General features: G+C 40.2%; 1 protein-coding gene and 1 long non-coding RNA gene across 8 annotated transcripts in view; one reads left to right on the top strand and one right to left on the bottom strand.

Annotated features, from left to right (window-relative positions):
- The window catches only part of C2cd6 (C2 calcium dependent domain containing 6), a 95,925-nt gene that overhangs the window by 46,607 nt on the left and 24,167 nt on the right, over nt 1-25,151 (top strand). For 2 of the 4 annotated variants that reach the window (XM_039084092.2, XM_039084095.2), the window contains one exon: nt 24,500-24,531. In XM_039084092.2, coding sequence (XP_038940020.1) covers nt 24,507-24,531 — 25 coding nt within the window. In that variant the 5' untranslated portion in view covers nt 24,500-24,506. Of the gene's footprint in view, nt 1-14,720; nt 16,031-24,494; nt 24,532-25,151 lie in introns of those variants that run through there. The other 2 variants (NM_001409059.1, XM_017596604.3) reach the window with 2 other exon arrangements.
- The window catches only part of LOC120094795 (uncharacterized), a 34,483-nt gene that overhangs the window by 1,811 nt on the left and 7,521 nt on the right, over nt 1-25,151 (bottom strand). The window contains exons 3-4 of one of the 4 annotated variants that reach the window (XR_005489493.2): nt 3,596-3,734; nt 499-633 (exon numbers count right to left, since the gene is read on the bottom strand). The exons of 1 other annotated variant lie outside the window; for it this stretch is intronic. This is a non-coding gene — a long non-coding RNA (uncharacterized LOC120094795). 2 more of the 4 variants (XR_005489494.2, XR_010055001.1) reach the window with 2 other exon arrangements.

Below are 25,151 nucleotides of genomic sequence, written 5' to 3'. Positions count from 1 at the left end.
TGCTGACCAATTAAGGGGGAAATCCTTTGAAAGAAAAGCAAACTGTCAATAGTACAAATTAATCCCCTGCATTAGTGTGTGATTCTGCTAAAAATGTACTAACAATTATGAATATAAATTCAATAGACATGTAAAAGGCTGAGAAAATATTTTAGTAGAATGCTATAAAATTGTTGTCTTACAAATGTACATATGTCTCCTTGTTTCAGACGCTGAGTGTAAATGTAAGGTGCACTAGGAAAGCCTTTGTCAACACCTACTTCCTTTACTGCAGCTGTCCCACCCCTTTTCCCTACCTGGACTGCCTGGTCGGGCCTCAGTGGGCCTCAGTGCCTACACTTGCTGGGACTAAGATGCCCCAAGAGGGATGGGCTCCCCTTCTCTGAGGAGACGGAGTGGGAGAAATAGTGGAAGGGATTTGTAAGGGTGGGACTGGGAGGAGAGGAGAGGGGCTATAATCTGGATGTAAAGTGAATTAAAAAATAAGGAAACAACAACCTGAAAAAGAGGCAGCTGGAAGGAGTTAGAGGCCTCAGCAAGGTGTTCTCTCCCTGAGTACTGGCTTTCGACATTCCAGTGTTTAGTTCTGTCTCCTCATCCTTTTATGGATTCAAAACCATAGCTAAATTTACTCTGGAATTTCAAAAGGTATAATTATAGTAAGTAACCATAGTTAGGAACATATTCTTTTAAAAAAATTCATTCATATTTTTGTGTATATGAGTACACTGTAGCTATCTTCAGACACACCAGAAGAGGGCATCAGATCCCACTACAGATGGTTGTGAGCCACCATGTGGTTGCTGGGACTTGAACTCAGGACCTCTGGAAGAGCAGTCAGTGCTCTTAGCCGCTGAGCCATCTCTCCAGCCCCGGGAACTTATTCTTAATTAATCAATAGCTTAAAGCAATATGATTTGAGTAATGTTATTTACTTGCTGTAAAGGTAATACGTGCTCATAAAAACGTTTGGAAAATACAAAACATAAAAGACAAGCTGAACCAGGCAATGGTGGCACACTCCTTTAGTCTCAGCACTGGAGATGTAGAGGCAGGTTGAGCTCTGTGAGTTCAAGGCCAGCTTGGTCTTGAAGAGTGAATTCCAGGACAGCCAGAGCTATATAGAGAAATCCTGTCTGAGAAAAAAAAAAAAAAAAAAGCAAAAAACAAAAAACAAACAAAATCCAAATACAAGTCGTTATAATTCCCTTACCATTCTAACAATTTTAGTTCTTTCAATCTTTGTTATGCATATATATTCCTTATTTTTCATACTTGAATAAAAATCATTTTGTATTTGAATTCTTTGAAATGTTTATATAATGGATTTTGATCATATTCACCCTTCCCCCAATCCCTCCCATGTCTACACCCGTTCCCTACTCATCCAGTGCTGTGTACTCTTTTATTTTGTTAAATCCATCCAGTATAATTTGCACTGCTAGTGTACTCTTCGATGTGGAGGTTCCTACTGGAACATGGTCAACTTACAAAGGGCTTAAAAAACTGACTCTCCCACTCTCGGCAACTCTCAGTTTCCAATCGCTCCTTCGCTAGGGTAAGACTTTAAGCTTATCTGTCTTCTAGGATGGAATCTTGGTCTGATGTGAATTGGCCTGAGTCTTTTGTATGATGTCATAACCTCTTGTGAGTTCATATGTGTTGAGAGGCCAAACCTACTCCATCTTGGGACCAGCCTCCGTTTTAAAAGAAAAAGAGCCTGAGAACTTGACCTGCAGCTGAACTCAAGCTGCACCCAAGTACCAGGAAGGACCCTATGGCTTGTCCCGGCCCATACCTCAGAATTGCTTCCTAGATACTCCCTAACAACAGCCAATCAGGATTAGTCTGATAGTCCCGGATGTACTTTCAGACCGTTTGTGAGTGTTCATGGTCTTGCTTCAGAGCACCCACCTGTCAGCTTATAACAGTCACTCAGAGAGATGTTTGCCAGGCTGGGCACCCCCTCTCTTGCTCGACATTTCCTATAAACCTTTGTCCTGCTGAAGGCTTGGGGCTTCACCCTCCTGTCTGGCTGCTTGAATAAAAGAGACCCTAGTGTGATTGCATCGGAATGGGCTCTTTGGCGGTCTTTTAGGATTCACAATCCTGAATGGGTACCAGAGTGAAACGTGTCTGTTGTGTCCTAAACCAGTATTTCTTTGTTTGCGTCCTCTACGACTCTTAATCTTCCCATTTGCTGCGTAATGATCCTTGAGACTTGGGAGGAGGGGGAAGTGCTAGAGATGTCCCATTTAAGACTGAACATTCTAGTTTCATTTTCTATGTGCCTTGACCAGTTTAAGTCTCTGTGTTAATCGCCATATACTACAAAAAGAACCTTCTTCAATGAAGGCTGAAATATGCAGTAATTTATAGGTATAATAATGTCATTAGGTGTTGGTTTAACACTATATTCACTTAGCAGAGTAGTATAGGTTTTCTGTTAAGACCTATGACCACTCGAGGTGTTCTTGGTCCCAATATCAGTACCAGGTATGAGTTTCAGTTTTTAAATCATAAAGTGGGTGATTTCTCCTTTAACATGTTACTGTAGCTTACAGGGTTCACAACTGGGTAGTACACTGATGACTCCTCCAGTCATGTTCTCAGTACCTTTCTTCTAACACTAAAAAGGAGAGCACACACATGCACACACATACACTCTTACACAGGCACACACACATGCATACACTTGTACACAGGCACACACACATGCATACACTCATACACATGCACACACACTCTCATACTCATACACAGGCACACACACTCACACACATGCACACACATATCCATGCACACACACACGCACACACATGCACACACATAGACACACATCCTCGCACACACTCATACACACTCATACACAGGCACACACACATGTACACACATGTACACACACACAATGTCTTGTTTGACTTAGCACTTTAAAAATTATACTTGAATTTAGTCTCAGAAATTTTTATGATATAGAATATTCTGATGTTTTATGTTTTCATTAGAAGCATTTAAATATTAAGGTTCCTTTAAGTAATGAAAAATTAGTGCTTAGTAGCCATTTTTATTTTCCTCCTGTGAATACATTTCTCTTTTGAAGAGTTAGAGGTTTTTCTTAAGTTTCAAAATTAGTCCTTTTCAACTTAAGAAAATTAATCATTTAAAAGTCTGAAGTTTTGCTGGCTGGCAGTGGTGACATATGCCTTTAGTCCAGGCAGAGGTAGGCAGATCACAGAGCAGTTCCAGGACAGCCAAGACTACACATGGTCTGTAGTTGCTCTTTATGTAGTATATTCATTCTGAATCCTAATCACTTTGAGTGTGGAAGGTCATTTATTACTGCATAACAAGTCACTCAAAACATTAGTGGCTGAGAACAACCCTTTCCTCATCTTTCAGTATTCAGTGGAGTTGATGTGCTTAGTTGGATAGTTCCTAAGATCTTGGATGTCAATGGACTTAAAATCATTTAGACAATTACTGAGCTGGGACTCATGATGCTCACTTATGTGACTGACCGTCATGGACATCATAGCTTAGTCCGTGTAGTCGTCAACTTTGATGTTCTCTTACATTCTGATATTCTCTCCCTTACTTGCTCTGCTCTTCTGTGCCTCCTTCTTCTGTAATGCTGGCATTATCTATCCCTCACTCTCTGCATGGCTGTCTTCACATGGCTTCTCCATGTACTCTTTCAACAAGGCATCTGAACTTCTAAAGGCAACCCAGGCATTCTAAAACACAAAAGCAGAAGCCATAGGAGTTTATAAGACTTAGGCTTAAACTTAGTCTAGATTCACATCCATGCATCCTAGACTGATTGAACCTTTGGTAGCATTGACATTGGGGACCATATTAGATTATAAGTTACAATCGATTAACATCCCAGTGATGAGCATTCCCTTTACATGTAAAATATTCCCCATTACTTTCCAGATCCTCAGTCTCACATTGTTACTCTTAAAAGACTCAGGCTTGAAATAAAGAATTTTAACGTATAAAGCAAAGACAGGTGATAGGCTTCTTAAGTATGGCTGCTCCTAGTTATCTGTCCACCACACACAGTTGTGAACCAGGAGCAGAATTTGTATGTTCTGCAAGCTGGAAAACCCTCAATGTGGTGCTGGATCTAGTGGGGCAAAAGACAGTCCCACTTTTTATAATTTTGCAATAGATGGCGCCCAATGTGGAGCACAAACCCACGACACTGAGATTAGGTCTCATGCTCTACCAACTGAGCTCAAAAGTGGAGTGAAGTGTGATGCACGGACTAGCCAGCTGACTAATATCTCTCCTGTTTGTGGTGGAGCCCTTGGGCCTTGAATGTATGCTTTTAATATTCTTATAAGAAATGGCTTTTTATATAGTTTAGTGTCTGAGTACAGTGTCTTTTTATGGAGGAAGTTGTGGATTTAAGTAGCTCTGTTCTATAAACTATTTCAGTGTGAAATACTATAATTCATTTAAAGTGTGGGTTTCTTACGTAACAAGTTATTTTTAATAGTCCACTATCACACTCCTACATGCTTTTATACAGGACTGCATTTCCTTGGGCTTAGCCTTTGGTTGTTGTGGCAAAATAGCCTGAAGTGTTGAGTTTGTGTAGCAGTCAGAGCCTAAGTTGGATTCTCCAAATAATGTCTGTTAGGCATCGGATGGCATCTTATTTTGGTTTTTAAATACTATTAAAGCCTCATTATCTTGCCCTTGAAAGATTTGACTAGCAGTGTGCTAGATTTGCTTTCTGCCATGGATCATTTCTTACTTTGAGACTCATTGACTAGAAGTATATGTGGAACCGTTTTATTTTCCAACACCAGACGATTGTGGTTCAGGGTTGATTTCTGTGAATGTTGCCTCAAGAAACAACAGTCCCTCTTCTAGTTCACTTTATATACTTTCAGCATGAAACCTAGAATTCTTAGCCAGTTCTGTCTGCCATGTGACTAGAAAAGGCTGCCAGACTTTGTCACCATGTTTAGTTTCCAGTAAAAATCACCTTGACGTCTTCCCTGTATCATGTTTTGTTGTTTTTACCAAGATGTAGCTCCCAACCAAAGCCCACATTTTAGGAGTCTTGTTATATCAGCAATTTATCTCTTGGTACCCGTTTCTAAATAGTTACATAGCAGCTATCCTGAAACTTAGTGTCTGGAAACATTTTTACTCTCAAGACTTGTTTCACAGTCTATACTTCTCTGGGAAGCTCTGTTTCACTTAATGTCAACTAGAGAAATGCCATCCTGGAGTTTGTCCTCCCAACATGGCTCTTTCACTTGTCTGGTGCCTTATTGGAAATGGCTGAAGACTGGCATCACTTAAGGTCCTGGAATGGCTGAGCCCCGAACTCTATGTTCTCTCAGAGTCTCTCCCTCTCCACAAGTTTATTTATAATAGGAAAGGAAACACTCCTGTTATAACAGCTCTCTTTATTAGAGGTAGCACTTATCTAATATGTAAATATTAATCATCTTTCCACATGCGTATGTGATACATGCATATCCAGTCAACTGCACATTAAAGTTGTTTTACAAAATGTGTCTTATGCAATGTATATTTCCCCTAAGCAAGTATGTATAACAATATTTTTATAGTTCTATATTTTAAGTGTTATAAGTACATAGCAAGATATACATAGGTTGTATGCAAACATTATCCTATTCTGTGCAAGGGACTTGGCTATTTGAGGATCCTAGTATCCCGGGAGGGTCCTGGAACCAATCTCCTATAAATACTAAGGGACAACTATTTAAATTGAAATATGCTGTAGTAAACTGACAAGTGGTCTCTAAAGATAACAAGTCCTGATCTCTAGGTTCTGTAAATGTTAATCTTATAAGGCTTTGCAGATGTGATTAAGGATGCTCAGGTGGGAAATAATGGAGGGCTATCAAGGTGGGCCCAAATGCCATCATAACATCCTTGAAGAGAGAGTCAGATGGGCATTGGCACCTAAAGAGGAGGTTGTGTGAAGGAGGAGGGGTGGGTTTGGAAACACCCTGTATCAAGTCAAGGAACACTATCCACCAGAAGCTGGTTGATGCAAGAATGGATTCCCTGCATCCATCTTTCCCAGCTTCAGGGGAAGCATGGCCCTCCTTGTCTTGGTTTCAACCTAGTAAAACTGATTTTGAACTTCTGACCTTCAGAAGTATGAGAAAATAAATTTGTTTCAAGTCACTAAGTATGTGGTAATTTGTTATAGCAAGCACACAAAGCAAGAACAGTATGTGTTAGTTGTACCTGAACAATAAAAGAGAAAATACATACTTGGCTTATAGTCCAGGCTCAGAGTTGCCTGTTGCTTTAGGTAGGTCTGAGTCTCATGTTGTTTATGAGATGGCTTACCCTGGCAGCCAGGAAGCCAAGACGTTGAGTTCTATCCTTGAAAAGCATGCCCCAGCAACTGTCTTTGGTCAGGCCCCATTTCCCATGGGTTCCATCACCTCAAAATACTCCATTCATCTAGGAATGTATACGTGGATCAGTTTACTGATTAGATAAGAGTTTTCATGACATAAGCACCTCTCAGTGATTGGAGCTGATAGCTGAAGACTGGCCATGCCTTGAACATACAAGCATTTCAGGAAACACTTCACATCCAACATGTAACAGTGCTAAAGAAAAACTTGGTCTAGCGATATGTACTAGAATCGAACCTTTCTCCCCTCTGCTGCTTTGCTTCCTTCTTAGACCCAGAGCTGTGTGTCTGTTGTCTTTGTTTTAGCATGGCCGCCCATAGGCCACATGGTGACTGTGCAGCAGATGGTAACAACAATGGGGCTACCAGGTACCAGTTTCCTTCAGTGTGAAACAATCCGATTTTAAAAGAGTTCTTTCTTTTGATGCTAAAGATTTTTTAAAAATACACTTGATGACCCCACAGGATGTTGGAATTTGCTGAACTTAAAGATTGGTCTACCAAGATAATTAACCAGGATAAATGCTAGCCTTTTATTTTGTCAATTGTACCTTTGGTACTGATGAAATCTAAATGTATACATATCCATAATTTCCTCTCTTGAGCTTCACCATAGTGAATCTAACAGTGAAGAAACACTTGAGTGTTTATCCTATAGTCTTCTAGACATTGCCCCTTGAAGTTTCTGTAAGCCATAAGATTCTATCCACTGTTTATTGGTTGTGTTTTGTCTTATTTTTTTGTAAAAATTTTTCCTTTAAAATTCTGTTGTCAGTTTTTGCGATTATAATTACATAATTTCCCCTTTCCCTCTAGACACTGCCATATACCCCCTTCTTTATCTCTTTAAAATTCCTGGCCTATTTTTCATTAATTGTCATTATATACATATATGCATATATATACACATATATACATACATACACACACATTCACATATATAAGCTTAGTATGGTGTTACTTGGATGTATGTTTTCAGGGTTGACCATTTGGTATTGAAAACTAATCAGTGTGCTTTTCCCTGGGTATGGCTGCTTTTCCACTCAACATTCCTTAGTCATCTATGGTAGAAAAACTTGTTAAGCCACCTAGCCTACCCTAGGGTCACGGTCACTTCACTTCTGGAATGTTTGAGTAGCTGTTTATGTGAGGTTAGCTTTTTAAAAAAATTTTTTTTTATTAGATATATTTCTTTACTTACATTTCAAACGTTATTCCTCTTCCTGGTTTCCTGTCCATAAGCCCACATTCCCTCCCCTCCCCCTCCCCCTCCCCCTCTCCCATACGGGTATTCCCTCTATACATCCCCCTTATTGCCCCCCTGTAAAATCCCCTGCACTGGGGGTCCAACCTTGGCAGGACCAAGGGCTTCCCCTTCCACTGGTGCCCAGCAAGGCCATCCTCTGCTACATATGCAGTTAGAGCCCTGGGTTAGTCCATTTATAGTCTTTCGGTAGTGGTTTAGTCCCTGGGAGCTCTGGTTGGTTGGCATTGTTGTTCTTATGGGGTTGCAGGCCCCTTCAGCTCTTTCAATACTTCCTCTAATTCTCCACAAGGGGGTCCTGTTCTCAGTTCAGTAATTTGCTGCTAGCATTGACCTCTGTATTGGACATGCTCTGGATGTGTCTCTCAGGAGAGATCTATATCTGGCCCCTTTCAGCATGCATTTTTTAGCTTCATCAATCTTATCTAGTTTTGGTGGCTGTATATATATGGGCCATGTGTGAGGTAGGCTCTAAATGGCCATTCCTTGAGTCGCTGCTCTAAACTTTGCTTTCATATCCCCTCCTATGGATATTTTCCCCCTTTTAAGAAGGAGTGGGAGCATCTGCATTTTGGTCATCCTTCTTCTTGAGGTTCTTGTGGTCTGTGGATTGCATCTTGGGTAAGTTGAGCTTTTTGGCTAAGTGGATACACTTATCAGTGAGTGCATACCAAGTGTGTTTTTCTGTGATTGAGTTACCTCACTCAGGATGTTATTTTTTAGTTCATTCCATTTGCCTATGAGTTTCATGAAGTCATTGTTTTTGATAGCTGAATAGTACTCCATTGTGTAGATGTACCACATTTTCTGTATCCATTCCTCTGTTGAAGGGCATCTGAGTTCTTTCCAGTTTCTGGCTATTATAAATAAGGCTGAGGTTAGCTTTCTTTATGGAGCCTCTAGATCCATTCCCATTTCTGTTTATGCATCTTTTATTGTGTGGTCTTCAGTTTTAGTATGACTTTGCCCATAATCCCTAATCTCTTTTCTGTTTTGTTTTTGAGCAAACAAGAATGAGGAAGCCCCATTTTGGCTTTGTTTACTCCATCATAACAAAACTCTATGATGTCTTTGTCACCATTACTCCTCCCCTCTTCATTGTGCTTTCAAACGCTTCAGAAAACCAGGTCCACTTCCCACTTATGCCTTACAGTACTGTGATTTTTCTTTGGGGTCTGATGGTTCGAATGCAATCCTCTGTACCTCCTTTAGACTTCACTGAACGTTCATTTCTTTAGAGCTTTCATAAAGTTTCTCTGTAACAGCCATGGGGAGAGTGTCTCAAATTCAGGTTTTGTGCCCATGTAATTTTGTATTATTACCTGTGTACTTCAACACTAGTTGACTGAAAGCTTCAGCAAATCCAGCAGATGCCATTTCTTAAATCGCATTTTATCTACAGTGCCCAGTGCACTCACATGCAGCTGGTGCTCACACATAGGGAAGAAGTATGAGCCTGATTCTTGGGTCGGATTTTGTTGCTGTTGTTTTTAATCTAAGAATGTGGCTTTCTTACAATTTTTGTTTATTTATGTATATGAGTACCCTGTTTCTGTCTTCAGACACACCAGAAGAGGGCATCGGATCCCATTACAGATGGCTGTGAGCCACCATGTGGTTGCTGGGAATTGAACTCAGGACCTCTGGAAGAGCAGTCAGTGCTCTTAACCGCTGAGCCATCTCTCCAGCCCCCTTCAAAATGTTTTTTAAAGAATAGTTTTGCTAGATATTTAATGTTTGGTTGACTATGTTTGTTTCTGGAGCTGTTTTCCACCCCATTGCCCTCTGGCTGCCCTCTATTATAGTGAGAAGTCAACGTTAAGCTTATTTAGTTCCTCATACATTGAGTGATTTTTCTCACCAAAAGTCTCTCCTTCTTTCTGTCTTTTGATAGTTTTCCAGCATTATTAAGATTTGGGTGACAAAATGTTTATATGTTTATAGCATATAAAGTTTTTGTATATGTATAGTATTAAACTGAGCTAATTAGCATGCATGCCATTACTTTACATATAGTTTTAAATCATATATGTTTATAGTATATAACAATGTTATGTGACACATATAGAGAGTAAAAAGGTTACTATGTGAAGCATTTAACATACACTTATATAATTACCTCTTTTGTAGTAATAGTAGCTTAATTAGCATGGATCTCATGTAATATCATTTTATTTTTACAGGCATCTGGGGTTTTTTATTTAACTTTATATATATGAATGTTCTCTCTTTCTCTCTCTTTCTCTCTCTCTCTCTCCCTTTCTCTCTCTCCCCCCCACCCCTGTGTGTGTGTGTGTGTGTGTGTGTGTGTGTGTGTGTGTGTGTGTGTGTGTGTGTTTCATGCCTGGTGAGTCTGTTCAGGTCAGAAGAGGGTGTCAGATCCCCTGAAATGGGGGTTAGGACAGTTTTGAGCCATCTTGTGGATTCTGGGTGTTTGAATATGCTTGGCTCCAAGGAAGTGGTCCTGTTAGGAGGTGTAGCCTTGTTTAAGGAAGTGTCACTGTAGGCTTTGGAGGTCTCCTCCCATGTTTAGGAGGAGCTACCTATAGTGGAAGAGAGCTTCCTCCTAGCTGCTTGGGAATGCCGGTCTCCTCTGTTTGCCTTTGAATCAAAAAGCAGAACTCTTAGCTTCTTCTCCAACACAACGTCTGCCTGCATGCTGCCATGCTTCCTGCTATGATGATAATGCACTAAACCTATGAAACTGTAAGCCAGCCCCTATTAAATGTTAGCCTACATAAAAGTTGCCTTGAACATGGTGTTTCTTCATGGTTGGAAAACCCAACTAAGATAAATTGATACCAGGGACCAATATTGCTATGATACGCCTGACCGTGTTTTTGTTTGGAGGAATGAGGATTTGGGGACTTTGGATTTGGAAAGCCATGGAATGCTTTAATGGATATTAATGAGCCATCCTAGTAGGAATGTGGAAGACATTGGTGCTTTAATTGATTTGAACTCTGGAGATTGTTCTTATTATGACTATTCTTACGGTGAAGAGTGTAGCTTTTGTCCAAAGAGTCTGCCAGAGTAAACAGATTTATATTAATTGCATTAACAAAGGAAATCTCAAAGCCCGAAGACTTTGTCTTCTGGTTTACTTTCATGAAGAGTGATTTGATCAAGCACAGCAAGCTTAGAGAGGAAAAATACAAAACGTATGGTTCCAAGAATAAAGGAGCACCAGGAAGTGGAATGAAGCTAAATCCTATGTTCAAGGGTATTAAATGGCGTTAAGGGAGTGATGATCTCAGGGCAAGATCCCACCCAGCTAAACTTAAGCATTTGCAGTTGTATGAGGGAGAATTTTATCATCTTAGGCATTGCTATGACCCAGTTATTGTTTTCATTTGGACATAAGGAGATATGAATATGTGTCATATTGACAAGGGATTGATTGTGATGACTATTCTCAGTTTTCAACTTAAGATCTATAATGACAAGCTTAGGTTCAGGCATGGTGGCATGTGCCTTTAATGCCAGGAGACAGAAACAAGCAGATCTCTAAGATCAAGACCAGCCTGTAACAAAGCAATCTCCAGGTAAAGAAAAACAAAGTCCAGACATTGTGGTACATGCCTTTGATCCCAGGAGACTAGGCCATGCAGATCTCTTGAGTTTGAGGCCAATCTACAGAGCAAGTTCCAGGATAGCCAAGCTTAAGCAGTGGAGGAGTTGGAAAACAGAAAGCTGATGATAATGTAATAGAACAAGGGGGCCATGTTCCAGCTCCAGCAAGCAGCATGTGGCCTTGGCTTTAGAGTCAAGAATAGAAGGGACTACTGAGACAATTGATGTTGGTTAGCTGGAGCAAAGAAATAATTGTGATTAAGAAAAGACCAGCATCACTGTGGTGAAATATTCTGGGAAATGTTTTCTGAGAGCACAAAGTAGCTGTGTTCCGACGATAGCCATGGTTGTACCCAGTGTTGCAGCTGTACTTGGTAATCTGTAAGAATCACCCAGGTGGTACTGGTTTGAAGGCATGAAGGGGTCATGAAGTGTAGGGAGCGGCATGGTAAAACAAAGATGGCGCCAACATCCAGTCCCGTCTGAATGTAAACAACTTATCGCGCATGCCCAGGCTTGTCCCCTTGCTAGGGTGGCCTTAGGATAATGAGATGATCTGGCGCCCTCCTGTGGTGAACAACAGTACTGCGCATATGCGGGTTTGCACCTGGCGTCAATCTGGCTGGGGCAGTACTATGCTAATGGGGTGGTTGATGCTGCGCCAATATCTGGAAGACAAGTAGCTGGGGTGATAGTGGGGTGATTCGTGCTCTGCCAATCCCTGAAAGATAATTAGCATACAACCACAGCCTGTTCTGTATATAAGGCGAGTGCAATAAAGGCTGTTGAGAAGAATCTGACCGTGTTGCGTCTTCCTTGCCGGCCGAGGTGGGCACGACAATGAAGAACAGCTGAGACTTGGTACTGTGAGAGACCAGGGAAGGCCACTGGTGAAGGTGCAGCTTCATTTTCAGTTTATGACCCAGGAATGAAGGAGTCATGCAAAGAAGTTGAGGCTTGTCACCATGAAGAGAGGCTATTGGTAAAGCCTAGTTGCAGTGAAAGACTCTCAGCAAATTGAAGATGTCAGCATGTAGGATGATCATCAAGAACAGTAGCAGCATTGGAGTGGAGTCAACCAGATCCTAGAGTGCTACAGAGGGAAGAGCTAGAGAAATGGCCCAAACCCTTTGAAGGAGCCCAAAAGATCATGTGTGGATCCCAGACATTGAAACAAGAAGCTGTAAAGTTGAAGATGCTTTGGATATACCAAGATGTCAGAGCCATGGGATGCCTATGGAGGAAAGCTGCTACCAGAGAGTGGAACCAGCCCAAAAGGATGCCTATGGAGGAAAGCTGCTACCAGAGAGTGGAACCAGCCCGAAAGGATGAAGTTTGTTGCTGCCGAATGCCAGATCTGCCAATTACACTCAACAAGTATGAAAAGAGTTGGAGATCTGAAGAGTGCTTTGAAACAGGATATGGAGACCCAGAATTTGGAGTTTGACCAACTAGTTTTAGGTCTTTATTTGTTCCAGTATTTCCTCCCTATGACATTTTGGAATGGTAATGTATATCTTGTGCCATGATATGTTGAAAATTATGTGATCTGTGTTTTGATTTTATAGGGAATTACAGTTAAGATATTTCATGAATCTCAGAAGAGACTTTGAACTTCGGACTTTAAATATTGGTGTAATAGACTATGGGGCTTTTTGAAGTTGGACTAAATGTATTTTGCATTATTCTATGTTAGGTATGACCCCCCCCCCCCCCCCGCCACTCATGTATTTGAACAAGCCTATGGGGACCAGGCAATATGCTCTAATATGCTTGGCCCATAGGGAGGAGTACTGTTAGGAAGTGTGTCACTCTGGGGTTGTGCTTCAGAAGGAGCACACCCTCCTGCTTTGCTCAGGAGGGGCTACATGGTCTAACCCACTGAGTTTTCTCTCTGGCCCCTGCAGCATAATATTGTTACTTACCTTGTATATTGTACTTAGATTTCTACCATATTAATCTTCATATCTACTACCTTGAATCCTCTACCTGTATCTGCATGTTCCATCCCCATAACCACTGTTTTGTTCTCTATTTCTGTATATTAGAACTTTAATTTTTAGATTTCACATCAAGTGAGATCATATGGTTCCTTTCTTTGTGTCTGGATTAGACACAGTTAAAACAATATATTTTAGGCTACTTTGTGTTGTAGAAAATGGGGAAAAATCATTCTTTTCACAGGGATGGAGGGAAAGAGAAAAAATAATTTGTTTGTTCGACAGAGCCTTGGAAACTATTTTCTAGGCAAAATTTGTTACACTTGTCTGTCCAAAAATTTATGAAAGGTTACATATTTGGCACAACATTATGACTTTAAATTTATGTATGCATATACTCATGCACATGAGTATATAACCTTACATATGCTTATGCATGCATGTGTAGAAGTCAGATGATAGCCTCAGATGTCACTCAGGAACATCATCCACCTCCTTTGAGAGAAAGCCTCTCATTGGCCTAGAACTCACCAAATAGGCTGGGCTGGCTGTGAAGCGGGCCCAAAGGATTCATCTGTTGCTGCCTCGCCAGTGCTGGATTACAAGTGCACACCAGTATGCCCAGAATTTTAATTAGGGTTTGAGGATTGAATTCAGATTCTCATGCTTGAGAGGCAAGCACTTTACAACTGAGCTGCTATCTCAATGCCACAAAGAACCCTTCAGTCTTCACATTTCCCACTATGCCTGGGTGCATTGATGGCAGTAATTATGGGGGGTTTGGGGATGTTCTTGAGTCTTTCTATATAAGTCCTAAGAAGACATAATATATTATTTCCATTTTGCCATTCTTATGAGTCTTTTAAAAATAAAAATAAAACTATATAACATTCAAGTTTCCGTTATCTCCAGTGTCTGATTTCATTACCATTCTTGACCCAGTGGCAAATAGCATTGTGAATTTAGTGAGGTTTCACTATATAGAAACCTGTGGGTAGTGACAAATATTCTGGCCAGCCAATTAGGAAGTCTTGAAGAAAAAAAATATTAGAAGACAAAAGTAAAGACCTATGGATGGGGCACAGTGGAATGGGCACAAAGTCTGGAGGTAATGCCCATTTAGCAACTGTCAGCCATGGGAGAACTATTGAATAGCCAGCTACACAAAAGACAACAGCTAATGGTGCCTACCTTTCATCATCAGATGCTGCAGGAGTGGCAGCATAGATGAAGGAATGAAATAGCAAGTGTGGCTACAACAGAGATGTGCAAGTGCTCAGCAGCCCCGATTCTTATTCACCAGTGTTGACTTAGCTGTTAACTCTGTCTGACGTCTGATCTCCCAGCAACAAGACCATGCTATCTCTTGAAGGATAGCTGGTCACATGACATGGGTTATTATTTAAGAACCTTTTCCCCCTTGAAAGTATTGATAGTTTATTTTAACAGATGAAAATAATATTCTAAGAATGGATTTTCCTTTAGTTCCTATTGGACTCATCAACATTGATATTACTTGCAGGGTGTGATCCAGTTTCTCATGATATAATAAGACATTTAATCAGACCCAATTGATGGTGAAGAAGGTACAGAAGTGGGCACCATGTCTGTAATCTCAACACTCAGGAGGCTGAGGCAGGAAGATAAAAAGAACAATGTCATAGTCAGCTACAAAGCACTTTAGAGGTGACCGGATGATACATGAGACCTTATCTTTAAAAACACAGTAAGTGACTAGTTGTGAAATGACCTGTCCAGACTGCACAGTGGCAATTCATAGACTATACCTTGTCAGGTACACTGCTCTTATATACATGTGTACTTCCCTTGAGTAGAGTACGATTCTAAGAAAGAAAGCAAAAGTGGCCACTTAGAATCATTCCCGGTGGCTCACTTGGTAGGACTGTTGTAGAATTAGAAAACAGAAATAAGAAATCTGGTCATGCTTCAGATGAACAATTTGTTTCATCCAATATTTGGATGATAATACTTTTAATATATTGTTTACCTGAAAGTCGGTTTAATTGAACATCTTGTGTTTCATCTGGCAACCCATCATCTGGGTAATTTGTATTGTCCCAGGACTCTAGATTCTATAGGTTTGAAGTTCTTAGTCCCCACATGGAGGATGCTCTTATCAGGAGATGAGAGGAGGGATCCATTAAGCTATGAATGATGGCCACTGCGTAGGCCATTCTAGTATGAGAAAATAGCAGCAGGCATGGGAAAGAGTGGCCATCAGAGATGTCAGGGCTAAGGAACTGAGTGTTCCGGAGGGAACTGAGTGTTGAGTGTGGAGGGGACAGTGAGGCGTAGAGGAGATTTACGTTGATGCCCAGGAACCCATGCTCAATTTTGATTACAAACCAGCTATTTACCTTGTCCCAGAAGGAATTAGGCATGAAGATCAGATGTGTGTGAGATGAAAGTTAGCAAAATTAAAACGGCCAAGGACAGTGTTGACTCTGTTGACTTGAAAGCAGCTGCTATTGCAGGAACTCTAGTTACTCCACTAATGTTCTAGATTTCGCCTAGGGAGAGAGATCTATTGGAATCCTGGAAGATCTGGTTTCAGAACATAAACAGGGAATGGATTTCCAAAGCCCAAGAGATAGGTTTTTGTGAGTGTCTACCTTTAAGAACACAGACTTCATCCCAATCTGCAGGCATGCTTCTAGAAGAAAGCCTCCCTCCTTCAGCCCTCTTTGGGAATTACTTCAATTAGAGAAAACAGCTTCATCCATGCATTTGCTCATCCCCCCAAGGCCCTGGAAGTTACCAGTCTGCATTGTTTCTAAGGACCAATCCTTTCTGAATAAACAAAGCTATGTGGATATATAGCATTTTGTTTCTGGTTTTTACCTAGCATTTTATATATGTAGATTTTTAATCTAGGTTCTGTGTATGAGAGAAAACACATGATGTGTGTCTAACTCAGTCTGTCTTCTTCGATCCAGCAGAAAAAATTTCCAGTTTCAAGTATTTTCCTTCAAATGCCATGGGTTCATTGTAGCTTTCGAGTGAATAGGGTTCCACCGTGTGTATGTGTACCACACTTTGTTTACATCATTGTTGGTGGGCACCTGACTGGTTCCATCTCCTGACTACTGTCATAGAACAGCTGCAATGATGTGCACAGACATGCACGTCTGGTGGTGTGCTGAGAGAGTCCTGAGGTGAGCACCCCAGGGGTAATGCTTAGTGTTACCCTTACTCCACATCCTTGCCAACATGAGCGGTCGTCTGTTTTATTGATCTTGGCTAAACTGGTATAAGATAAAACCCAAAGTGGTTTGATTTGCATTTCCCTGATGATTAAGGTCAGTGAACAATTCTTTAAATATTACTGAGATGTTTGTATTTTATCTTTTGAGAACCCCCCATATCTATACCCCATTTTTAGTTGTGTTGATTTCTTGATATCCAGGGTTTTTAAAAATTCTTGATGTATTTTAGATACCACCCTTCTATCAGATGTGTAATTGGATTCTTTCCAATCCAATAACCTGCTTTGCCTGGATGGTTCTCCCTTCCACAGGGCAGCATTTCAGATTGAACACGTCCCACTTCAGGTGTTTGTGCCTGTGCTACAGATGTCTGTTCCAAAACTTATTTCCTATGCCAAAGAGTTCAAAACTATGCTCCACTTTTTTTAAAAAATCAGATTTAGCTTTTCTGGCCTTATGCTGAGGCCTTTGATCCATTTAGAGTTGGATTTTTCCACAGGATGACAAATACGGATCTATTTATATTTTTCTCCACGAAGTCATCCAGTTTGACCAGCACCACCTGTTGATGCTGTCCTTTTCCCAATGTGTATTTCTAGCTTCTTTATCAAAGATCAGATGTCCATGGGTATGTGGACTTATGTCTGGGACCTCAATCCAATTCCACTCATCAGAGGAATTGTTTTTATGCCGATACCATGCTCTATATGAGTTGTTAATATGAGATCTCACCAACTTTTTATGTAGGCACTTGGTGTTGTGAATGTGCCTCATAGAACAATGTGTCCATAGGTTTGATATGTTCTCTTCTCATTTTCATTCAATTCTAAAAAGTTTTTAATTTCCTTAACTTCTGTCTTGATCCATTTTTCATCAGCCATGAGTTTCTCAGTTTCCATAAATTTATAAAGTTGCTTTTGTTGATGTCCAGCTTTAATATATGGTGGGTGCAGGGTGTTATTTCAGTGTTCTTGCGTCTGTTGAGCCTTGCTTTGTGTCCAAATATGTGGTCACTTTTGAAGGGAGTGCCACGAACTGCTGAGAAGGTAGGTGCATTTGATTTGTGACGTTTAGCTTTTGTCTAGATGGCCTACCTGTCTAATGGCATAGTATTCACTATCATTGTGTGAAGGCCCATACGCGATTTTCGATGTAGTAATGTTTATTTTATAAACATAGATGCCCTTGTGTTTGGTGCATGAATGTGTAGATGTGCAATATCTTCTTGGTGGATTTTTCCCTTGATGAACCCATCCCTATCCATTCTGATGGTTTTGATTTGAAGTCTATTTTTTTTTCAGACTTTAAAGTGGCTACACTTGCTTGCTTCTTAGGTCCAATTGCTTGGAATAAATTCTTCCGTCCTTTTACTCAGAGATAATAGCTATCCTTAATGTTAACATGTGGCTCTTGGGTGTAGCAGAAAGATGGATCCTGTTTTTTAATCCAATCTGATAGTCTGGGTCTTTTTATTAGTGGATTGAGGCAATTAATGTTAAGAGTTATCAATGAATCATTTATATTGATTCCTGTTATTTCATTATTGTGGTGTGGATTTCCCCTCTCAATTTGATAGCATGAAAATATTTATTCCTTGTGTTTCCATGGGTGTGGCTAGCTCTCCAGATTGAAGTTTTCCTTCTAGTTCCTTTTATAGAGCTGGATTTATAGATAGATACTGCTTAAATTGTTTTGTCGTGTTTTTTTTTTTTTCTTTTTCCCCCCATCTGTTGTTTTGGTGAGCATAGCAGACTGACTGGCCTCTGTGATCTCTTAGAGTTTATAGAACATATCCACACTAGCAAGTCAAGTGTTATTCTAGTATATCTGCCTTTAAATGTTATTTGGTCCTTTTCCTCTGCAGCTTTTAATAGTCTTTCTTTGTTTGGTGCATTCAGTGTTTGATTATTATGTCATAGGGAGTGTCTTTTCTTGTCCCATCTACTTGATGTGCTCCATGCTTCTTTTACCTTGCACCTCCCCCTCAGGTTAGGGAAATTTTCTTCTGGTCTTGAAGATATTTTCAGTGCCTTTGACCTGTGTTTTCCCGCCTCCCTTTATTCTTATTATTCATAAATTTGGTCTTTTTATAGTCTCCCATAGTTCCAAGATGTAGTGTGCATGTATTTAGTTTTAAAACTTTCTTTGACTAAGGTATCCACCTTGTCTTCAACACCTGAGGTCCTCTCTTCACACCTGTAGTGTGGGTGAGATTACCTCTGAGGTTTTATTTTACTTTCCCACCTTCTCATCCAGCTTTTATCCCAGTTTGGGATTTTACTGATTCTATTTCCATTTTCATTTCTGGAACTGTTCATCATTCCATTCCACTATTTGTGTTTTCACAGACTTCATCAAGGGATTTATTCATATACTTTTTTTTTTCTTTTTTCTTTTTTCGGAGCTGGGGACCGAACCCAGGGCCTTGCGCTTCCTAGGCAAGCGCTCTACCACTGAGCTAAATCCCCAACCCCATTCATATACTTTTAAAGTCCTTGAACATATTCATAATAGTTATCTTTTTAAAGTCTAGGTCTTGTGTGTCAGCAATATTGCATTTCTCAGGGTCTACTGCCGTGGGGCTGCTGGGTTCTGGTAAGGACGTCTTGACTGTTAATGTTCCTACTTTTGTGCTGGTGTCTAGGCATCTGGGATTTGAGATCATTGTGATTCTAGATTTTTTAAAATATATGATCTTGCCTTTGTTAGATGTTCGGTTCTTTGGTTTCTGATGCCCTCTCTAGATTTTAGGGAAGTGAGGAGGAGGTGGGTTGCCTGGTGGGGCATGCTTCTGCAGGTCAATGGTGACAGGGAAGAATAAAGCTGGTTAGGGGAAAGGCTGAGAGAGGCTTCAGGAAAGATTTAAGGGGCTTGCTCATATCTAGAGGTAGGAGCCACAGGAAGTTGGAGGCATGGTGGTTCTTACCACCTGCAAGTAAGTTGTAGTAAGGCAAACAGTTATCTGGAGAGACAGGATGAAAGGGCTAGAGAAATCCTGGGTCTGAAACAAGAGTTGGAGTCTTCAGTGAATGAAGCTGAGGTGGGAGGAAAGGCACATGTAAACAGGTTGTTTATTGGGCTCAGAGTGAAAATGAAGAGACTGAAGTGGAGGACAGGAAAAATAGTGTGATTCGCTTATTTGAATCCTTCCTGTGTTTTGGCCAGTGGAAGTCTCTGGGATGGAAGTGTTTTTAGGTATAGGGTGGGGACTTACACAAAGCCAAGGCGATGGACTAGAAATGGGTGCTGAGAGTCCACAGGAAGGAGGAGAGGTGAGACTATTACAAGGTTAGGCTGACTGGGTTGGGGATTTAGCTCAGTGGTAGAGCGCTTGCCTAGGAAGCGCAAGGCCCTGGGTTCAGTCCCCAGCTCCGAAGGAAAAAAAAAAAAAAACAAGGTTAGGCTGAGTCTCCAGGGAATGGAGGCAGAGAGGGAGACCAGGCTCCAGCAAGTGTGTGCTACAGGGTTGGACAGGAAGGAGAGTGAGGTGCTCCCTTCATCATGTTTCCTGCTCCCTAGGCTGGTGTGGCAGCTGGGGTCCCAGGTGGAGAGTGTTGACAGCTGACACAAAGGGATGGGAGGTGCAAAGCTGGGTCCACAGCAAGGCTGACTTAGTCCCCAGAGAATAAAAGTAGTAGGGTGGAAAGACAGGCCCCTTGAAAGTGTTCTGCTGCAGAGCTGGGGGTGGAACAGGGGAATTAGACTGGAGGACAGGAGGGAGCCACTTCTATTACCTGGTTCCCAATCTGTCTTTACTGATGAGCTGTGTCCCTTGGAAACAGCAGATAGTTGAATATAACTTTTTTTTTACCTCAATCAGCTGGGCTGAGACATTATTGGTGACTTCAAGTTGTTTACATTCATGGTCATAATTGAAAGATGTTTCTTAATGTCTGTCGTTCGTTGTTGGTTGTTTTGTTTTGCCTTCTGGGTTGAGTCATTTGTTCTTTGCTTTCTCCCTGATTTACCAGGTTACTATGTTGGACATGATCCTTCTACTTTATTCTACTTCTCTGATGATTTTACTCTTTCCCATACTATCGTCCTTTCCCCTGTATGCAGCATTTCTTTAAGTATCTTCTGCAGTGTTATCTTCATGGTCAGGCACTGTCTTTGTGCTTGTTTTGGAATGCCCTTATTTCTCCATCAGCTTTGAGAAATAGCTTTGGATCTCTAGGACCTTGGTTGGCAGTGGTTACCATGTCATGAGCTCCAGCTTTTGGGGTTGTTGATGGGGTTACTGCTGTCATGTTTGCCTCTACAGAGGCACTGGTGGTTTTCCCTTTCAGCTTGGAATATTATTTCCATGCTTTCTGTAGTTCCTATTTTGACTGTGTTATAGGAAGGCTCTTCTCAGTCATATCTGTGACTCTAAATGTCTCTTGTGTTTGGATGCATAGTTCTTCCTTATATTTGAAATTTTCTTTACGATTTTATTGAACCGCTTCTCTGTACTTGTAGTGGGTTTTTGCTTTGCTTTGCTTTATCCTTATTTATCCTGTAGATTCGAGCTTGCTCTCTTAGTTGGACCCCAGGTCGTTGGACATTTTGGTTGTGCTCACAGTTTCTCCCTTTTGATATTTGAATGTAGCAGTTCACCAGTCTTGTTCCTCTGTTTGATGCACTGGGGATGCTTTCCACTATATTCTGAATTTAGATTGATGAGTTTTTCATCCATCATTTCACCCCCCACAAAGCCTCAGCTTCCTAATTTCTCTTCCATATTGCTGACTCTTTTCATAACACAGTAGTGATTTTCTTACATTTTCATTTTTAAAAAAAATACGTGTTTCTGTGTTATAATTTGCATATCTGTAGGTTTAGATATCTCTTCTGGTTTTACTTAGGCATCTTTTTATTGAGCAGCCTACTCCTGATTAGAGTCCTGAAGTTCAGCTGTGCCCCAGGCAACCAGCACGTGTGTAACTGGCCATCAGTGTACTGTAGCTCACTGAGGAGAAATTGGACAATGTAACAGCAACAGCTTGAAACATTAGAGATACAGAAACCCACATAGCCATCCAAAACACAGAAATGCAATGACCATTCAAGATACAGAAATGCACCTAATGTCAATACAGCACTGGTGACCACAGGACTGAAAATGGCAAACTACTACATATGGCTCTATCAGATTCAAAATTATTTACAGTAAATGTGGAACTATTAAATAAATGAGATAAAAGGAGATTGGGTAGGAGAGAAGAAGAGGAGGAGGAAGATGAAAGGAAAGGAGAAAGATAGAGAAGAAGTATATAGTGGGGAACAGCAAAGTGTTTAAAAAATGTTTTCCAATAAGTTCAAAAGCAAAATATAAGACAGGAATAAAATATCAGCTGTTAAAGAATCAGTAAGATAAAAATAAAAATACTATTAGATGTAGAACAAGGGAGGAAACACTAAGCAAAAAAACAAAAACACAAACAAAAACAAAAAAAAAGCTGCAAGTGAAATACTGCCAAAAATGCAGTAAAAAAAAAAAAGTGGGGGTGATCAAGAGAGTCAGATAAGGTCCAGGAATGGTGGTGCAGCCTTTAATGCTAGCTCCTAGGACAAAGGCAGATCTCTTCTGAGTTCAAGGTCAGCCTGGGCTACATAGGCCAGCCAAAGCTATACAGTTAGACAAGTTTCAAAAAAACAACAACAAAAAGTCAAAAAGAGATGTGTTATTAGAATAGTTTTCTTGTGTTCTCAAAACTTGTAGATTGCCAATTCTACAAATACTGCTTGGCTGGGTCTCAGCTGAACTTCTGGATTCTATTCTGTCTTTTCTATAGTTTATGCTATTGTTGAATACATACTGGACAAGTATCTGATTTTCACCAGAACTGGCTTCACTTTGATAGATTTCCTTTGTGTACCAAGGGCCTCTGCTCACACATTTAGTTTTGCGGTTTGTGGGCTAGGCAGGTTCTCTAATCCTCCAAGACTCTATAACTCCTGGGATGACTAATGTTTTAAATGGCAAGTGTCTCCCAAGTGCATTGGGAGGATGGGAAGTGACCACAGCAAGGCGACTAGTAGACAGAGACTGTCTTCTTATACTCAAGACTCTCTAAGTATCAGTAACCATGCCTTACAATGCAGCTGTGGGTATCAAGCCATGCTGGAACTTCAGATCTTGGGCTCTTCAGCAGTGAAAAAGAGGTAAGTCATTCCAGGGGCTATTCTACCACTGATCTTGGGCTCCAAGCTGTCAAAACCAGGGCTAGCCTCATCCTTGGGTGATAATACTTCATCTGTTTAAGTCTCCTTTAAAGTAATTGGTCATTTTAAAAAATTGATTTTTAAAAAAATGTATTTAGCATTTCAACAACTATCATGGTTGCAGCTACTGGGATGTTATGCACTTGCATTTCATGCTTTTTTGTGTGTTTTTCTACACTAATTTGTACATCTGCTGCAGTGGCTGCGTCTGTCTATTTCCCCCTATGCTTTTGTTGTTGTTGCTTTGTGTTCTATCTTCTCAGTGGTGGTCTTGTGTTGCACTGGTGCTTCCTGTCCGGTCTAGAAGAGAGAAAGCAGTCAGCAACAGTGAAACAATGAACTGCAGGAGAAAGGAACTGGGTACTCACACCACCGGGAAGGTGTGGGTGGGACTTTAAAGCTAATGGTTTTTATAACAGCAATAAAAAGAGAAGAGCAGGAGAGATGGCTCAGTAGGGGAAGAATACTTGATGCACTTCTAGAAGACCCAAGTTTAATTCCGAGCATCTACACTAGCAGCTCAGAACCTTTCGTAACTCAAGTTCCAGGGAATCTAATGCCTTCTTCTGGCCTCGGTGGGAAATGCCTGAATGCAGTACACAATAAACACATAGGCATTAATAATGTATTTTTAATACACTAAAAATGTATTTTTTTATTTTAAAGAGAATGAAGTGGGGTAAAAGAAAAGGCAAAGCCAACTGTGAATGAGAGGAAAAGTCTATGCAACGAAGGCGTAAGAAGTAGCAAGAGAAAACTCAATAAAACTAGAGCCAAGCCAGCACACACACTAAACATAGGAGAATCAGAACAAGAGTAGCACAATACTGTCAATATTTCTTTCTTTCTGAGATGACTGTGGGTTCTTTAGCCACAAGGTTTTACTGGGACGTGGTGGGTATCTCTACTCGGCCTTCTCTGACCCCTGGTTCTTTTAGATTTCTGGGCATATTTAGAAGCATGCCTACTAAGTTCAAAACCTGGGCTTCCTCGGAGGTGGTTTCTATTTTTTCTTATAGGTTATATTTTACTTTTTTTTTGTAATTTATTATTTTATCTATTTACTCATTTTTTTCCCGAGTGGACCATATTTCATGCATATCTTGTAAGTTTTTGTTAAAAATTGGATCATTTAAATATAATATGTTAACTTTAGGAATTAATTCTCCTTCTTCAGGGCTGCTGTTGCTAACTGCTGAAGAATATGTTTACTGACCGATTGAAAGTAGTTTGCAAAGACTCTTCCCATTTTGAATTAGTTTTGTAGTCAAGATGTCCTGAAATGCCAAACTTGTCTTTAAAAAAAACCCTGGGGTTGGGGATTTAGCTCAGTGGTAGAGCGCTCGCCTAGCAAGCGCAAGGCCCTGGGTTCAGTCCCCAGCTCCAAAAAAAAAAAAAAAGAAAAGAAAAAAGAAAAAAAATTCCTCCCTCCCTACGCAGTTCTTTATTTGCTATGAGTTTGGGTTATATTCTAGAATTCTAAAAAAGTTACTACATCAGGGTTTGACTGTTGCATTTTAGTGGAGGGACTGATATACATTTTACTTTCTATTTAGTTTGTCTCCATTTATTCTTTAAATTATTTTTTTGTTTCCTGAGACTTGGAAAAATAAAAATATGTAATTATAAATGTAATATCATTTATTTTCTTTTAATGTTAGGCATTTACTTCTCTGCAGCCTATTTCACAATACTTCAGCCCCACATGTGTGTTATAACTCCTATTGCACTGGTTAAATTATGATGTATAATATAGAGCCAAATGTTAACAGTTTCATTTATTACCATCAATAATGCTGTTTTTAAAATTATATTGATATTTAATTTTTTCTACCCCCTTTCTCTGTTCATTTTTATTTTAGAATAGGCGTAAAATGGAAAAATCTCCACATTTTTCGGGTAAGCTATTATTTATAAATTATTATACTTTTCAAATATTAGGCCATTGAAGTTTGGAACACTATCTCTCACAAAATAATGCTTATCACAATTTCTTTCACAATATAAATTTTATTATTTTTTCCATATTATAAAAACACAGCCTCCCTGTAACAGTGGGAGATCAAAACAAAATATGAACGAGCTTAAAAGTGGGTGTCCCACTTTTCAGTTTCATCCAACATATGTTCTAATGTAACTAGGAAATAACTGACTACATTCATCTGTTTCCAAAGTGTTTGTCTACTGGATAGATCTTCCCATAAACACATGTTCCTACTTCAAGAAGCTTCTTTTCTCGGTGGTATCATAATAACAATATTTAACAAGTAATCCAGCATAGATACAGAAAAGTGAGATCATACAGTACTGGTGAATCAAAGTTGCAGAGGCCCCCTGAGGAATTATGCCGTGTTTTAGGAAACGGGAGATTCCCAAGGAATCAAGGTAGCATGGTACTGGACAGTCAACGTTGTGCAGTGACTACATATCCTTCAGAAGAGACAGCAGTAATTAGTCAAAGTGAAGGTAAAATAACGAGATAACTGTAGTATTGGCTGCAGACAGAAGATGAGTAATTG

Source organism: Rattus norvegicus, chromosome 9 (assembly GCF_036323735.1).
Source record: "Rattus norvegicus strain BN/NHsdMcwi chromosome 9, GRCr8, whole genome shotgun sequence".
Lineage (NCBI taxonomy): Eukaryota > Metazoa > Chordata > Mammalia > Rodentia > Muridae > Rattus > Rattus norvegicus.
The sequence above is the reverse complement of the archived record's forward strand: the minus strand, read 5'-3'. Positions and strand labels throughout refer to the sequence as shown.